Consider the following 17,500-nt stretch of genomic DNA (forward strand, 5'->3'; position numbering starts at 1 on the left):
CATTCCCTATCTCTGTCCCCCCTGCAACACCGTGTCCATTCCCTATCTCTGTCCCCCCTGCAACACCGTGTCCATTCCCTATCTCTGTCCCCCCTGCAACACTGTGTCCATTCCCTATCTCTGTCCCCCCTGCAACATTGGTTTCATTCCCTATATCTGTCCCCCCTGCAACACTGTGTCCATTCCCTATCTCTGTCCCCCCTGCAACACTGTGTCCATTCCCTATATCTGTCCCCCCTGCAACACTGTGTCCATTCCCTATATCTGTCCCCCCTGCAACACTGTGTCCATTCCCTATCTCTGTCCCCCTGCAACACCGTGTCCATTCCCTATCTCTGTCCCCCCTGCAACACTGTGTCCATTCCCTATATCTGTCCCCCCTGCAACACTGTGTCCATTCCCTATCTCTGTCCCCCCTGCAACACCGTGTCCATTCCCTATCTCTGTCCCCCCTGCAACACTGTGTCCATTCCCTATCTCTGTCCCCCCTGAAACACCGTGTCCATTCCCTATCTCTGTCCCCCCTGCAACACCGTGTCCATTCCCTATCTCTGTCCCCCCTGCAACATTGTGCCTGTCCACTATCTCGGCTCCCTCCATCCTTTGTTCATGTTCAACTACAAAGGTGGGGCATATACCTCCCTTACATCTGTCCCACGTGCTACAATGGCTCCATCCCATGTTTCTGCAGTGTATAGATCACCCTAAAGCCCTATAACTAGTCCATGAGAGGCATACACTACTTTGACAATTTGGGAACAACTGCACTGGTCTAGACAGTTCCGTTCCAGCAATGACATTTAGGGGAGTGTGTGTGTTGCGTGTGTGCTGTGTGTGTGTGCGCGTGCCTGTGTGTGTGTGTTGCATGTGTTCTGTGTGTGTGCGTGCGCGCGTGCCTGTGTGTGTGTGCTCAGAATTTTAAACAACGGTCACAGCAGGTCATGAATATGTGTTTCCACCAGCTGGAAAGGTCGTCTCTATGGCAATTACCCTTTCTGATAATCTCCCTTTGATGGTCCAGGCATACCATCTGAATAGAAAGCAGATTGTTTAATGAGAACTAGACCCTCTAACTGGATGGCAGACTTAAGCTGAATGTGTAATGATGAGTTTTGTTTGTCCTCAGTGGAGGATTTGGGTCACACACACACACACACACACACACACACACACACACACACACACACACACACACACACACACACACACACACACAGCTAGAATGAACACTAACAATAGTTAGACAGTTAATTACCATAGTCTGAACCGTGTCTGAACTGTGGAGTGGTTGCAAAATGAGCACCTTAGTATTTTAGTATCACTGTCTGCAGAGCTTGTGTGTTAACGGTAATCTGGTCTCTGCCTGCTGGGGGATATGCGCTAACTCTGCTATCAGATAAGGGGAGTTTGTATATCAACTAAGATAAGAGAGATATGCAACATTGTTCTGTGGTCTCTTGTCAGATTTGAACTGCAGTATGTTCATGGTGATTTGTCTGCTGTGTAACTGTGAAACTGTGCTCGTTGGGTGTCTTGTCAGACATGGTGAGTCTGGAGAAGATGTTGAGAGACGCAATCGTCCATGGCCAGCCCAGAACACACCGGCCCTGGAAGAAGATCCTCATTCTGGTGGAAGGAATATACAGGTAGTGTACTGTACTCTAGGAGATTAACTGGTACTTTTCAATAAAGGTTGCTCCTTTTTCCCTAGGTAGTATTTTATACCTACAGGATACTACAACACTGATATAACACTCTCCTCCCTCCCTCCCTCCCTCCCTCCCTCCCTCCCTCCCTCCCTCCCTCCCTCCCTCCCTCCCTCCCTCCCTCCCTCCCTCCCTCTCCTCTCCTCTTCCCCCTCCCTCCCTCCCTCTCCTCTCCTCTTCCCCCTCCCTCCCTCCCTCCCTCCCACTCCTCTTCCCCCTCCCTCCTCTCCTCTCCTCTCCTCTCCTCTCCTCTCCTCTCCTCTCCTCTCCTCTCCTCTCCTCTCCTCTCCTCTCCTCTCCTCTCCTCTCCTCTCCTCTCCTCTCCTCTCCTCTCCTCTCCTCTCCTCTCCTCTCCTCTCCTCTCCTCTCCTCTCCTCTCCTCTCCTCTCCTCTCCTCTCCTCTCCTCTCCTCTCCTCTCTCTCTCTCCTCTTCCCCCTCCCTCCCTCCCTCCTCTCCCCAGTATGGAAGGCAGTATAGTACGTCTACCTGAAGTCATAGCTCTGAAGAAGCGCTACAGGGCCTATCTGTACCTGGATGAGGCCCACAGTATTGGGGCTCTGGGGCCGGGGGGCCGAGGTGTGGTTGACTACTTTGGTCTGGACCCCAGAGACGTGGACGTGATGATGGGGACGTTCACCAAGAGCTTCGGAGCTGCGGGGGGCTACATCGGAGGCAGAAGGGTGAGGAGGAGAACATTGAAATATATAATAATATAATATGTCATTTAGCAGCACTTTCATCCAAAGCGACTGTCATGCATACATTTTATGTACGGGTGGTCCCATGAATCAAACCCACTATCCTGGCGTTGCATGCCCAATGCTCTACCAATTGAGCTACAGAGGACCACCAATCGATAAACATTGATTTAACTGTTTCAGGGTAGTTACAGATTAACGTTTCAGATACTGTAAATATACCAATATAGAAACATTACTGAAAACCATTTGAGCAACATTACACATTAACAGTACAGCGACAGGGAGGGAGGCGGGTGAGCAGCAACGGACGACACACATAACACTGATACAGTGCCTTCAGGAAGTATTCTCACCCCTTGACCTTTTCCACATTGTTGTGTTACAGCCTGAATTAGAAATGTATTCAATTGCGATTTTTGAGGTCTCTGGCCTACACACAATAGCCCATAATGTCAAAGTGGGATTATTTAGTTAATTTATTTGAACAAATTAATTACAAATTAAGAGTCAAAACGTATTCAAACCCTTTGTTATGGCAAACCAAAATAAGTTCAGGAGTAAAAATGTGCTTAGCAAGTCACATAATTTGAATGGACTACAATACTAGTGTTTAACATGATTTTTTGAATGACTACCTCATCTCTATAACCCACACATACATTTATCTGGAAGGTCCCTCAGTCGAGCAGTGAATGGTAAAAACAGATTCAACCACAATGACCAGGGAGTTTGTTATATACAGTATATATATATTTAAAAAGCACTGAATATCCCTTTGAGCATGGTGAAGTTATTAATACACTTTGGATAGTGTATCAATACACCCAGCCACTACAAAGATGCAGGTTTCCTTCCTAACTTGGTTGCCGGAGAGGAAGGAAACCTCTCAGGGATTTCACCATGTGTAGCGGAGGATTTGGACGGAGTCAGGCGCAGGAGGTGTAAATCACAGAATAATGGTTTATTCGGCCAATACAGCGGTTCGCATCAATGCGTAAAACAACTACAGTGTGACTTAACGGCGCACTGAGAAAAACAAAACACACGGGTGATAAAGTACATAATGCTCCACCGAGCTATCGACACCTCCACATAGAAACAATCACACACAAAGACATGGGGGGCAGAGGGAATACTTATACAGGGACTGATGAGGGGATATGAACTAGGTGTGTGTAAAAAACAAGACAAAACAAATGGAATGGAATGATGAGAAGAGGAGTGGCAGTGGCTAGAAGGCCGGTGACGCCGAACGCCGAAGCCTGCCCGAACAAGGAGAGGAGGCAGCTTCGGAGGAAGTCGTGACAGTACCCCCACCCCACCCCCCCCTGACGCGCAGCTCCATTAGCGCGCCGACACCAGCCTCGCGGACGGCCAGGAGGACACGAAGCAGGGCGTCCGGATGGCGACAGTGGAAATCCCGCAACAGGGATGGATCAAGGACATCCTTCACCGGGACCCAGCACCGCTCCTCCGGACCATACCCCTCCCACTCCACGAGGTACTGAAGGCCCCCCACCCGACGCCTCGAATCCAGGATGGAACGGACGGAGTACGCCGGGGCCCCCTCGATGTCCAGAGGGGGTGGAGGGACCTCCCGCACCTCAGACTCCTGGAGCGGACCAGCCACCACCGGCCTGAGGAGAGACACGTGAAACAAGGGTTAATACAGTAGTCAGGAGGCAGTAGCAACCTATACGTAACCTTGTTCACTCTCCTCAGGACTTTGAACGGCCCCACAAACCGCGGGCTCAGCTTCCGGCAGGGCAGGCGGAGGGGCAGGTTCCGGGTCGAGAGCCAGACGCGATCACCCGGTACAAAGACCGGGGCCTCACTTCGGTGGCGGTCAGCGTTGGCCTTCTGGCGATGCACGGCGCGCTGGAGGTGGACGTGGGCAGCGTTCCACGTCTCCTCCGTGCGCCAAAACCAGTCCTCCGTGCGCCGAAACCAGTCGACCACCGCAGGACCGGCTGATCGAGCCAGTGCCTCCACGCTGTCAGGGCTCTGACAACAGCCAACAGCCAACAGCTCCCAATCACCAACGTCATAGTTCTGCTCCGCCGGGCTGAGCTTCTTAGAGAAGAAGGCACGGGGCGGAGCTTGGGTGGTGTGCCCGAGCGTTGGGATAGGGTAGCACCTACCCCTACCTCGGACGCATCCACCTCCACTACGAACGGCAATGATGGATCGGGATGGGCCAGTACCGGGGCTGAGGTGAACAGAACCCTCAGGTTACTGAAAGCCCTGTCAGCATCAGCAGACCAGTGGAGCCTGGACGGCCCACCCTTCAACAGAGCGGTGATGGGAGCTGCGACCTTGCCAAAGCCCCGGATGAAACCTCCGATAGTAATAGGCAAAGCCAATGAAGTGCTTCACCTCCTATACCGTGGTTGGAGTCGGCCAATTACGCACGGCTGAAATGCGGTCTCCCTCCATCTCCACACCTGAGGTGGTAATGTGGTATCCGAGGAAGGAGATGGATTGTTGGAAGAACAGACACTTTTCTGCCTTGGCATACAGGTCATGCTCCAACAGTCGGCCCAGCACTCTGCGAACCAGGGACACATGATCGGCGCACGTAGCGGAATACACCGGGATGTCATCGATGTAGACCACCACACTGCGACCAAGCATGTCCCAAAACACCTAGTTCATAAAGGACTGGAAGGCTGATGGAGCATTCATCAAACCGTAAGGCATCACCAGGTATTCATAATGCCCCGTGGTTGTGCTGAATGCTGTCTTCCACTCGTCCCCTTCCCGGACACGCACCAGGTTGTACGCACTCCTGAGATCTAATTTCGTGTAGAAGCGCGCCCCATGCATTGATTCGATCACAGATTAAATGAGGGGTAGAGGATAACTATAGCGAATTATAGTGTTATTAAGAATGCGGACCCCCGTCTTTCTTCTTCACGAAAACGAAACTCAAGGAGGCGGGTGAAGTGGAGGGACGTATGAACCCCAGATGCAGGGATTCGGAGACCTATGTTTCCATAGCCTTCGTTTCCGCCTGCGACAGGGGATATACATGACTCCTGGGCGGCACAGCGTCTAACCGGTGGTTTATCGCGCAATCCCCCGCCCGATGGGGTCGAGTGTGTGATTCTGTTGTGGGTGATTTGGGCGGAGTCAGGCGCAGGAGGTGTAACTCACAGAATAATGGTTTATTCGGCCACTACAGCGGTTCGCATCAATGCGTAATACAACTACAGTGTGACTTAACGGCGCACTGAGAAAAACAAAACACACGGGTGATAAAGTACATAATGCTCCACCGAGCAATCGACACCTCCACATGGAAACAATCACACACAAAGACATGGTGGGCAGAGGGAATACTTATACAGGGACTGATGAGGGGATATGAACCAGGTGTGTGTAATAAACAAGACAAAACAAATGGAATGGAATGATGAGAAGAGGAGCGGCAGTGGATAGAAGACCGGTGACGACGAACGCCGAAGCCTGACCGAACAAGGAGAGGAGGCAGCTTCGGAGGAAGTCGTGACACCATGTGGCCAATGGTGACTTTAAAACAGTTGCAGAGTTTAATGGCTGTGATAGGAGAAAACTGAGGATGGATCAACAACATTGTAGTTATTCCACAATACTAACCTAATTGACAGAGTGAAAATAAGGAAACCTGTACAGAATACAAAATATGCAAAAACATGCATCCTGTTTGCAATAAGCCATTAAAGTAAAACTGCAAAAAAAATGTAGCAAAGCAATTAACTTTTTGTCCTGAATACAAAGTGTTATGTTTGGGGTAAATACATTACAATACATTACTGAGTACCACTCTCCATATTTTAAAGCATAGTGGTGGCTGCATCATGTTATGAGTATGCTTGTAATCGTTAAGGACTGGGGAGTTTTTCAGGATAAAAAATAAATGAAATGGAGCTAAGCACAGGCAAAATACTAGAGGAAAACCTGGTTCAGTCTGCTTTCCACCAGACACTGAGAGATGAATTCACCTTTCAGCAGGACAATAACCTAAAACACAAGGCCAAATCTACACTGCAGTTGCTTACCAAGAAGACAGTGAATGTTCCTGAGTGTCCGAGTTACAGTTTTGTCTTAAATCTACTTGAAAATCTATGGCAAGACCTGAAAATGGTTGTCCAGCAATGATCAACAACCAATTTGGCAGCGCTTGAACATTTTTGCAAATAATAATGTTTCACAATCCAGGTGTGGAAAGCTCTTAGAGACTTAACCAGAAAGACTCACGGCTGAAATGCTGCCAAAGGTGCTTATACAAAGTATTGACTCATGGGTGTAAATAATTATGTAAATATTTAATCCATTTTGAATTCAGGATGTAACACAACAAAAATGTGGAATAAGTCAAGGGGTATAAATACTTTCTGAAGGCCCTGTAAAACATCTACAGATAACACATCTACAGATAACACATCTACTTTAATGCTGTGTCTGAAATCAGAAATTGATACTTAGTGTTGCAAATATACTAACCTCGGGATCGACAATCACATTCTGTTGTGTTCTATTTTGTCCTCTTCTGTCTGTTCTGTTCTAGGAGTTGATAGAGTACCTGCGGTCCCACTCTCACAGTGCGGTGTACGCTGCGTCCATGTCATCTCCCGTCGTGGAGCAGATCATCACCTCCATGAAGTGCATTATGGGGGAGGACGGGACGGCGATAGGTCAGTCTGACACGTAGAAACGCTGTAGATAGAATGGGAAAGGTGCTATTTTCCACACAAACTGATGCAACTGAATGCTATTTTGAAGACATTGCATTGTAAAAAAAAAAATAAGGTGTTTGGTCTGGTGTTGGTACAGTGGTTTTCTATTGGTTCATACCAGCTATCACCACAAGGGGGCTGTAGAAGCTTATGTGAGACTGGAGCAACAGCAGTTTACAACTGGTTGGGTCAGAATACTCACTCTCAACAGGCATACTTAGTTTCTGGACAGAAAGACAGAGGGGTTCTGGTTTACTGACTGTGTGTGAGGTAATCAGTGTGCTATGGTGGTGGAAAGGTACTATACACAGTGGTCCCATGTAGCTCAGTTGGTAGAGCATGGTGTTTGCAACGCTAGGGTTGTGGGTTCGATTCCCACGGGGGGGGCAGTATGAAAAAAATATATATGTATGCACTCACTAACTGTAAGTTGCTCTGGATAAGAGCGTCTGCTAAATGAATAATATGTAAATGTACATGTTATACAGAGCCTTGTGAAGGCACTGACCATATAGAAGGCCATTCATTAATCTATAGTGCCATCTGGTGGCTTCTGACAGCATGTGAAATGTCTTTCAAAACGGAATGGAATGAATGAGGGTGCAATCCTGTTAAGTGAATTATTTAACAAACTATTTTAGTGTCTCTGTGCGTCTCCCAAAAGGTTGTAAGTCTTTTGGGATTTAAGTAACGGCCAGAGTCCCGGTCTGCATGGTCAGAGATATTTATTCATTGAGAATTCTGCCATCACAATTTCAGAGTCCATCTTTTATACTCATACGTCATACAAAAAGAAATCCCTTCCCTCTGTAGGCGGGCTGTAGTTTTCCACTCTAAAACTGCTCTACTGACCTTCAGTTCACACACACACACATATACACACATGCATACACACATACATACACACACACACACACATATCCTACTCCCTGCTTTACTCAGTTATTGCCGTTCTCACAATATTCTGCACCATGTTTTCATAACAGTTTCTCCCCTCCCTAAATTGGGAGGCCTCTTTATCTTAGTTTCTCAGTTGTCTTTGTTGTCTGGCCTGACTCTTACTCACATTGCTAAATAGTGGCTCAATGCCATAGCCTTTACTGGTCCTACACTCACACATTATACACAGTTTCAGGGTGTAATAATTAGTCATTAATAATTAATCTATCAATTCCACCCTTTGACTAAATATTACACACATACAAAATATATGTTGTTATAGAAATGAATCACACTCATTGAAGTATATAAGTTGGTTTGCATATTAAAACATTACAGGTTCATCAGGGTTACCCCATGATTAAAAGCATAACGTTACTTTTTAGCAATGGTAACTAGTACATCATACTTAAAACGAGACTTTAATACACAAAATATCATTACAATAACTTTTAAACTAGAGATTTATAGTTCTAGGAAAACATCCAGTCCCAAATTATCTGGATCGTCGTCGTCCTCCACCAAGCCTGGTAGGTCATATCCTTCAGTCGGAGTCCGGGATTGGGCCGTATCTCACCATCTGTTGGGAAACCGCCTTGCTCACCAACCCTCAGACACAGGGAATAAGACAACATCCACAAAGAACAAGTATACCCATAGAAGCTATAACTTCACCCAGAATAGTTACAACAATAGTTTTCCATTTACCAAATATGTTATCAAACTAACCGTTTAGGGAGCTATCAATACCAGAGTTCTCAGCCAGTTCGTTCGCCAGCGTGGTGAGTCCCTGAAGCGCTTTGGTCACGGACCCGTCCGGTGCTGTATTGTTTGGGGATGAAAGTACAGCACATAGATCCAAACAGAACACAAACCCCGTCCCGCTCAGCCAAAAGCATATCTAAAGCTATTCTATTCTGCCATGCTATTAAGCTAGTTGCCGCTGTCTGCTCAGCTAATCCCTTTATTGCATCACGAGTATGGTTTATAAATCTTTGCTGGTTATAGTAAATATAATTCATCCAATCTACGTTTGTATTAATTGTTGACCACCAGAAAAGACTTGATTCAAACCCAGCTGCAATCTGATTCCTAGCTTTGAATTCTTCTGGAACCCCTGGAGGTACTCCTATCCCATCAATATATATCCTTTCATCAAAGGATCCCGGGAGGAGGTCCCACTTTCTACGTGACAACTCACCAGTCTCTGACACGTTTGATTGTTTGCGTATGTAGGTGAGTTCACAATCAGTTATCACCACACAACCATCAGATGTCAGCACGGGCCTGGTTTTGGATCCTAAAATCCTCTGGCTGCAACAAAGAGGAGAGATTAGTCATGGTCTCTTTTAGTTGTGATATTCTCTGTGTGGGAGCAGGAGCTAAGAGGCCCTACCCTGTATCCTGTTTTACTAGTCCTAGAAAAATAATTAGAATCCCCTGTGATTTCAAACTGAGGCAACCCAGGTCGGGATGACTTTGTTATCGGGGGAAACAGATAGTGCAAGTTACCATAAGACTCTTTCACCACATTCCCAGGTGGCTTGCATGGAGGATAAACCTGACAGAGAGTTAAAGCCTGTCAAGGGGAACGGAGTAGTTGTCAACCTTGGTTTGGCTGTCCTACAGGCATAACAGTCCTCTTTAGACCGTATACTGAATCCATTCCAACCACAGGTTAAAATCTATTTACTCCGTCTCCATCTGTACTACTTCCTTCAGGTCTATAGTTTGCACTGTCTCACCACGGCCCCGGTCTCACTACCTCCCTCAGAGAGGTGTACTCTATAGGGTGCCCCAGTTGAAGAGGATATCTCACTTGTCAGGTCTGTAACATCTGCTGGGTTGATTACTACCCAGAAAGCCACTAATGGGTCTCCACAACATTTGCGGTCAAATCCTATGTACCACATTCCCTCATCCGTAGCCTTTACCTGTTTTAGCGTAATTCGGACTTTCAGACAGTACCTACCCTTATATGGGTCGCACTGCCATTTCTGGTAATTCCCTACTTTCACAATACTCCACCTGTCCTTAAACTGTGTATGGAGATTGACATATCCCCCTCGCTCGGTATGAGCAACTACATGGTCCCAGGATGTACATGGTGACATACATATATATCTCCCATCCTTTATGATACTACCAGCCAGTAGTCCCCAACTTCCCAACTGGTCCGCAAAGACCTCAAAGGTGATGTCCTTCCCTACAGTCCCTAGTACTTCCCCTTTCCCTACATCTAGCTGTCTCCTATGCCTTCGTAGACTGTGCTCAGGTATTATTTTATCAACTTGTGTTAGGTTAACTACTACTTCTGGCGGATCAGGAGGGTTTGAGTGTGTTAGGAATATGGCCCCCACAATCAGACAGCTACCTACCGTCAGGAGACCTGTGAATCCCCACCCTCGCCCTGAGAACATGTCAGATGCCAGAGGCCAACCCATTGCTTTACCTTCTATCGAACTCACACAGGGATGATCAGACAGGGTAAGGGAATCTTCGTTAAGGAGCCAACCCCCGAGCCCTAGTGGTGATCGGATCTTTCTCCTAACTCTGTGTTTGTTCGTCAGGTGTAGCTGGTTTTACCTTTTTACAGTGTGTGACATGCACCCAGATGGATCTCTCAGCTATTCTGCTGGCAAAGGCAGTACTTGGTAGGGCCCTTCCCGCCAGGCCTGCTTCAGTCTCCTGGTTAGATAGAGTGGGTCACCTTCTCCTTTAATTCACCTGTGGGGGCACAAAACCTCTGACATACAGGTGTGGTTAATAAACGACCTTCTCACGTGTTCTGCTAGGGTGCTCTCTAGTTCTATGTCTGCCTGTCTGGTCCTGCCAACTGTGGCATTCTGTAAGGTCTTCCAAACACTTTCTCAAAGGGGGATAACCCATCTTTATCTGGGGTTACTCTAAATTTCTTCCCTTCACTCCGTGATAACTCTATAAAATCAATTTCCAATTGCTGGAAAGGGTATTTAGCCGGAGGATACTCACCCTGAGGTGCCCTTTGTCTGCCCTGGTGATTATTTTGAGCACAGATAACACATCTTTTTTTTTTATAATTAGTAATCCCATGTGCAACAAAGTGTTGTCTAATCTGTTCTACCATCCATCCCTCCTTTTGACACATGTCACTGCCCATGTGTCAATATTATCACCTACCTAACAATCACTTAGGTAATATTGGTAATTTATCATCCAATTGCCATCCCTTATTTTTATTTATTGGTAAAATAAACTATCTTAAAGTCCTCCTCTCATGCCTTTAGAATTTACCAGTGTGGATGATTAATTAACACCAGAAAGTTAAAACAGAGTTCAGAGGCAATTGAAATTCCATCCCATAGTATACCAAACATTACCATTATTCTAAATATTTAATAAATGTTACTTATCCCAAGTGTTCATTAATCCTCATGACATTCATTCTCATAAGAAATCATATATACCCCAAACTCAGCAAAAACCTAAAAAACTCCATAAAATTCACTGTGTGCTCCTCTAAGACCTATCACCCTTGACCTGCTGAAAACCCCCCAAAATTGAAACAACAAGGCTTTATAAACATCATACTAGGTGTGTTGTTTTTTATTTGAAAACCCCAATTAAAAAACAACAACCAAACAGCCAGGTCATGAGGACTCCTGATTTCTCTCTTCCCCTTCTGCCTACAGTTTCTTAACTGGTGCCCTTTCCTTGCACAGTAACTACACGGTTCCTCACATTCTCTAGCAAAATGTCCCGTTTTGTCACAATTGTAACACTTCCACTCACTCCTGTCTCCACTATTACCATTTCCTTCTTGTCTGTCTTTGCTACCGTAACCTCTCTTCTCTCCTAGCTATTGACTAATAGTCTCACTGTCTCTAATTCAACACAAAACCCCATCATCCAATGTACTCCCAGCAGAACTGAAAAAAACAAAACAGACTGTGATTTCCAGGACACTGCACCTTTGTTTCTGGCCTCACTATCTCCCCGGGAATTGGCCCTCCCTCAAGGTCCCTCCCAATCTGCTCTTGGTAAACTGCAAACCTTGTATTGCTTCTGATATGGCCTATGATTAGATTTGGGTATCACCTGTACTGGAATTAACCCTTTTATTAATCCTACGTCTGCTGGACCCCGGGACCACAAATGCTCTGGAACTTCTTTTAAGTCTGACTCCTGTTGTTCTGTCAACAGGTATTCCTCTCCTCAGCATCTGCTATTCTCATCTAAATGTACTATCTGTGGATGGGCTGTGTTGATCGCCACTCACAATATTGACCCAATCAGTGATCCTCTTACCCTTGGATACCCACTGGCCCATGTCTTTCCAGTCCTCTGCTGGCTCCTTTGCTAGGGACACATGTGGGCTCCATCTTTCCCTGAACAGTCTCTGACTTTGGGGCCCTATTTCCACCTCCACTACTGCGTGGGTGTTGTCATAGTGAAACCATTTCAAGGCTATAGTCCTTTCTGTGGTTTTAAATAATGCTTTCTCATAGATTGCATCTGGACCTGGGTGTTTGTTATACCAGAGAGTACAGTGTAGGTCATCGGGGGACATTTTAGTGGGGCCTGGTACTACATCATCAGCAAGTTCCATCAAGGTTCGGGGAATATCAGTTATTCCCACCCTAAACAAATCTTGCCTATCCCAATAACATGGCTCCCCTTCCCCACAGACCACCATATTGTCTCTGACTATGTGTACTTTCATTCCCCTCTCAGCGGAAATGACAGCCACATTCAATTTAGTCATTACATCACGTCCTAGTAAATTTACCCGACACAGCTTAGATATCAGGATGGGTATGGTTGCCTCTCATCCTGATTGGTCATGTTTTAGGGTTATTGGGGCTGATAACCTTTCAATAAATTGATGACCAGAGGCAGATCGCACTATGATTTTCTCCCCATCAATCCTGACTCCATCTGGCTTGTCTGTTGCACAGGTTGCTGTCCTGCAGGCTCCTGTATCACAAAGGAATTTAATTTTCATACCCATTACTGTCAATGTCAAATAAGGTTTCTGTTCCTGTTGAAGTGCTAAGTCAATAGTAGCCAATTCAAACACCTCACAATTTGGATCAAAGGGTTCCTTAGTCTTCCCCCCACTAGAGTCTACTATTTCTCCCTCAAGGACTAGTCATGCCTTATCTTCCTCTTCCTCACGCTCAAAGCTGGGGGATGGACTTCTCTCTCCCTCTCTTCTCTCTTTTCTCTCTTTTCTCTCCTGTCTGACTTTCTCTGCCCTTGTCTGGTACTCCTCTACCTCTGGCTCTTCCTCACCTTCATTTTCCCTTCCTCCTCCAGCCCTTTCTTCCTCATAGGAAGGTGGGGCCGGTTGGGGGCAACATTATTCCCCTGCACTCTCCTTCTCCTCCCTACGTATTCATCATCTGGATTTTCTCTCCATGCCTGGTCTGCCAAGTTTGGATATAACCTTTCTGCCCTCTGCTCTGGGGGAGGCACGGAGACCTCAACCTTCACTTCTCTTTCCCTCTCACTCACTTCTCTTTTCTTCCTGCCTTATCTCCTCTCTCTCCTAAGTTTCTAGTTCTACCCGCCATCTCTCCCAGAGTGGCAATTAGTTACTCTGCATCTTCCTCTTCTTTCTTGGCTCTGTCCTGTCTGTTATTCTGCTCATGATGGATTGCATGTCTCTCTGAGGCTATTACACAATTCAGTTATTTTCCCAACATACTCTCAGTAATCGGCCCATGGCAAAAGTGCCCTCTGGGCATCCCCTGAAACCCACTGCCCTCTAACGGCAGCCCAAACCTTACTATTCCTGTCATGGGGTGGGTCATTCCTTCTACCGCTCTGGCCACGTCCTCTGTGTTCATGGCCTGTCTGCTAAATGGCATATTATTATTATTACTGTATACATCTAAGGTTGCTGGGGCCCCTTTCATTCCCCGCCAATAGATTAGGTAAGGCTATCAGTGGGTACTGGCCCCCTCCTACTCTCTCTCTCTCTCACTGCTTATTTCTCCTTTACACACCTTATGTATCTGTTTAAGCATAGATTCGAGTTTATCTGCGTCTAGACGTCCCTCAAAACCATACCTCTCCCTCCACCTGGTTACATAATGGACATTTCTTCTATCCCTGGATTCCATTTTAATTACATCAAGTATTTCTGGGAGTAATTCTGGGACCTCTTGTGAGGATTTGCCCCCCCATGGTTGGTACTGTTAAAAATCCCTTAGCCACCTCTTCTATATAACAAGTCAATTTAACAAGTAATTCAAAATAGCTTCACACAACAACACCTTGAATCACCCCTTCCTGTATATGTAATCTTGACTAGTCCCCCAGAATTATCTCATACTTTTACAGAGGGATTGATCCCCACAATGTAATCTTGATAATTCCTGACAGTCTCATACAACAGGAATGGGTTCTCCCTCCTCTATACAACCACCTCTCCCTGTATATGTAGTCTTGACTAGTCCCCCAGAATTATCTCATACTTTTACAGAGGGATTGATCCCCACAATGTAATCTTGATAATTCCTGACAGTCTCATACAACAGGAATGGGTTCTCCCTCCTCTATACAACCACCTGGAATTATTCATGTGACTTTTGAGCAAACATTAGGTCTCACACGTATACAACCTTACATGATTATTGGTGTTGTATCGGTAACCTGGAGTTTATAAGGCTCCAGAACGGATAGGGTTACAGCAAAATCTACAGTTGTTTGTGACTTTTGACATAACTAATATTCTATTTCTCACACATGCTATTTTAATTCCTTCTGGTGTACTTTTTGTATTTGTTTAACCCTGATTATTTGTTGACTGCTCAATAATCTCTTACAGGTTACATCCCATAGATGTACTTTTAATAGTTCCTTCTATTTCAACACCGGGTAGTTTCTTTTGGTAATGGCCTATTACCGTGAATCATTACGGACCCACCACCAGGTTGACTAGTTCCCCAGAATTATCTCATACTTTACGGAGGAGTCTATCCTCACAATGTAATCTTGATAATTCCTGACAGTCAACCCCACATTTCACTTAAAATGGCTACGCATTGATCAATTTGCTACTTTTCAATATTTTAGCAAGTCCTCAAATCAATTTCACCAAGTTAATGAATAAAGACTACTGACCTTATCCTTGCAGCCGAGATTCAATGTAGGTTTGGATTCCGTCACCGTCTCTGTCATTAATCAGGTGTCCTCTGGCCTGTTTTAACCCTTAATGTCAAAGGGCAGGACTTTCTATTTACGAATGTATCATTCGCCCGTCAACGGTTTTCAGAGTTACCTGGAATGACAGAAACATGGTATTGGAGTCCGGCTCAGAAGGACCAAGCTGTTAAGTGAATTATTTAACAAACTATTTTAGTGTCTCTGTGCGTCTCCCAAAAGGTTGTAAGTCTTTTGGGATTTAAGTAACGGCCAGAGTCCCGGTCTGCATGGTCAGAGATATTTATTCATTGAGAATTCTGCCATCACAATTTCAGAGTCCATCTTTTATACTCATACGTCATACAAAAAGAAATCCCTTCCCTCTGTAGGCGGGCTGTAGTTTTCCACTCTAAAACTGCTCTACTGACCTTCAGTTCACACACACACACATATACACACATGCATACACACATACATACACACACACACACACATATCCTACTCCCTGCTTTACTCAGTTATTGCCGTTCTCACAATATTCTGCACCATGTTTTCATAACAGTTTCTCCCCTCCCTAAATTGGGAGGCCTCTTTATCTTAGTTTCTCAGTTGTCTTTGTTGTCTGGCCTGACTCTTACTCACATTGCTAAATAGTGGCTCAATGCCATAGCCTTTACTGGTCCTACACTCACACATTATACACAGTTTCAGGGTGTAATAATTAGTCATTAATAATTAATCTATCAAATCCTCAGCTTGCTCTGGGCAAAGTCAAAAGGAGCCTGATTTAATTTAGGCTAGCTACCTGCAGTATTGGTCATGTCTGCAGACTCTCACACAGACACACCACACACCACACACAGACACACCACACACCACACACAGACACACCACACACCACACACAGACACAGACATAGACACACACACGCATGCCACTACATCACGGCAGGACAACAACAAAGCAGTTGCTCTTGCCTTGTCCGTCCCAGGTGAAGTTGTGAGTGTGTTTCCTATGACTAACTCTGCTGTAACTTGGCCTTCCTCAAGGTTGTCCACATCATCTCAATACATCTGATCTCATACACAGTCTTCTGCCAGGCAAGCCTGCCCTTACTGCAGCCACAGGAGGATGATGACTGCTGATCCTACATACTTTCTCCTCCTTTTTTCCATCCTTCGTTCACTGAATATAGAGAGCCGGCTCCCCTCCCAACCTCTTCCTTTGATTGACAGCTGAGCTGTCCATACCTGGCTCTCCTCCCAACCTCTTCCTCTGAGTGACAGATGAGCTGTCCATACCTGGCTCCCCTCCCCGCCTCTTCCTTTGATTGACAGCTGAGCTGTCCATACCTGGCTCTCCTCCCAACCTCTTCCTCTGAGTGACAGATGAGCTGTCCATACCTGGCTCCCCTCCCAACCTCTTCCTTTGAGTGACAGATGAGCTGTCCATACCTGGCTCCCCTCCCAACCTCTTCCTTTGAGTGACAGCAGAGCTGTCCATACCTGGCTCCCCTCCCAACCTCTTCCTTTGAGTGACAGATGAGCTGTCCATACCTGGCTCCCCTCCCAACCTCTTCCTTTGAGTGACAGATGAGCTGTCCATACCTGGCTCCCCTCCCCGCCTCTTCCTTTGATTGACAGCTGAGCTGTCCATACCTGGCTCTCCTCCCAACCTCTTCCTCTGAGTGACAGATGAGCTGTCCATACCTGGCTCCCCTCCCCGCCTCTTCCTTTGATTGACAGCTGAGCTGTCCATACCTGGCTCTCCTCCCAACCTCTTCCTCTGAGTGACAGATGAGCTGTCCATACCTGGCTCCCCTCCCAACCTCTTCCTTTGAGTGACAGCTGAGCTGTCCATACCTGGCTCCCCTCCCAACCTCTTCCTTTGAGTGACAGCTGAGCTGTCCATACCTGGCTCCCCTCCCAACCTCTTCCTTTGAGTGACAGCTGAGCTGTCCATACCTGGCTCCCCTCCCAACCTCTTCCTTTGATTGACAGATGAGCTGTCCATACCTGGCTCTCCTCCCAACCTCTTCCTTTGATTGACAGCTGAGCTGTCTATACCTGGCTCCCCTCCCAACCTCTTCCTTTGAGTGACAGATGAGCTGTCCATACCTGGCTCCCCTCCCAACCTCTTCCTTTGAGTGACAGCTGAGCTGTCCATACCTGGCTCCCCTCCCAACCTCTTCCTTTGATTGACAGCTGAGCTGTCCATACCTGGCTCCCCTCCCAACCTCTTCCTTTGATTGACAGATGAGCTGTCCATACCTGGCTCCCCTCCTCGCCTCTTCCTTTGATTGAC

General features: G+C 46.5%; 1 protein-coding gene across 1 annotated transcript in view; it reads left to right on the forward strand.

The window, feature by feature from the left end:
• The window catches only part of LOC311103005 (serine palmitoyltransferase 2-like), a gene marked incomplete at its 3' end in the record, with an annotated part of 63,981 nt that overhangs the window by 32,077 nt on the left and 14,404 nt on the right, over positions 1-17,500 (forward strand). The window contains exons 7-9 of the mRNA XM_084144500.1: positions 1,541-1,646; positions 2,168-2,387; positions 6,958-7,084. Coding sequence (XP_084000626.1) covers positions 1,541-1,646; positions 2,168-2,387; positions 6,958-7,084 — 453 coding nt within the window. The remainder of the gene's footprint in view (positions 1-1,540; positions 1,647-2,167; positions 2,388-6,957; positions 7,085-17,500) is intronic.

The sequence above is a fragment of the Coregonus lavaretus genome (assembly GCF_964263955.1).
Source record: "Coregonus lavaretus genome assembly, chromosome: 27".
Taxonomy (NCBI): Eukaryota; Metazoa; Chordata; class Actinopteri; order Salmoniformes; family Salmonidae; genus Coregonus; species Coregonus lavaretus.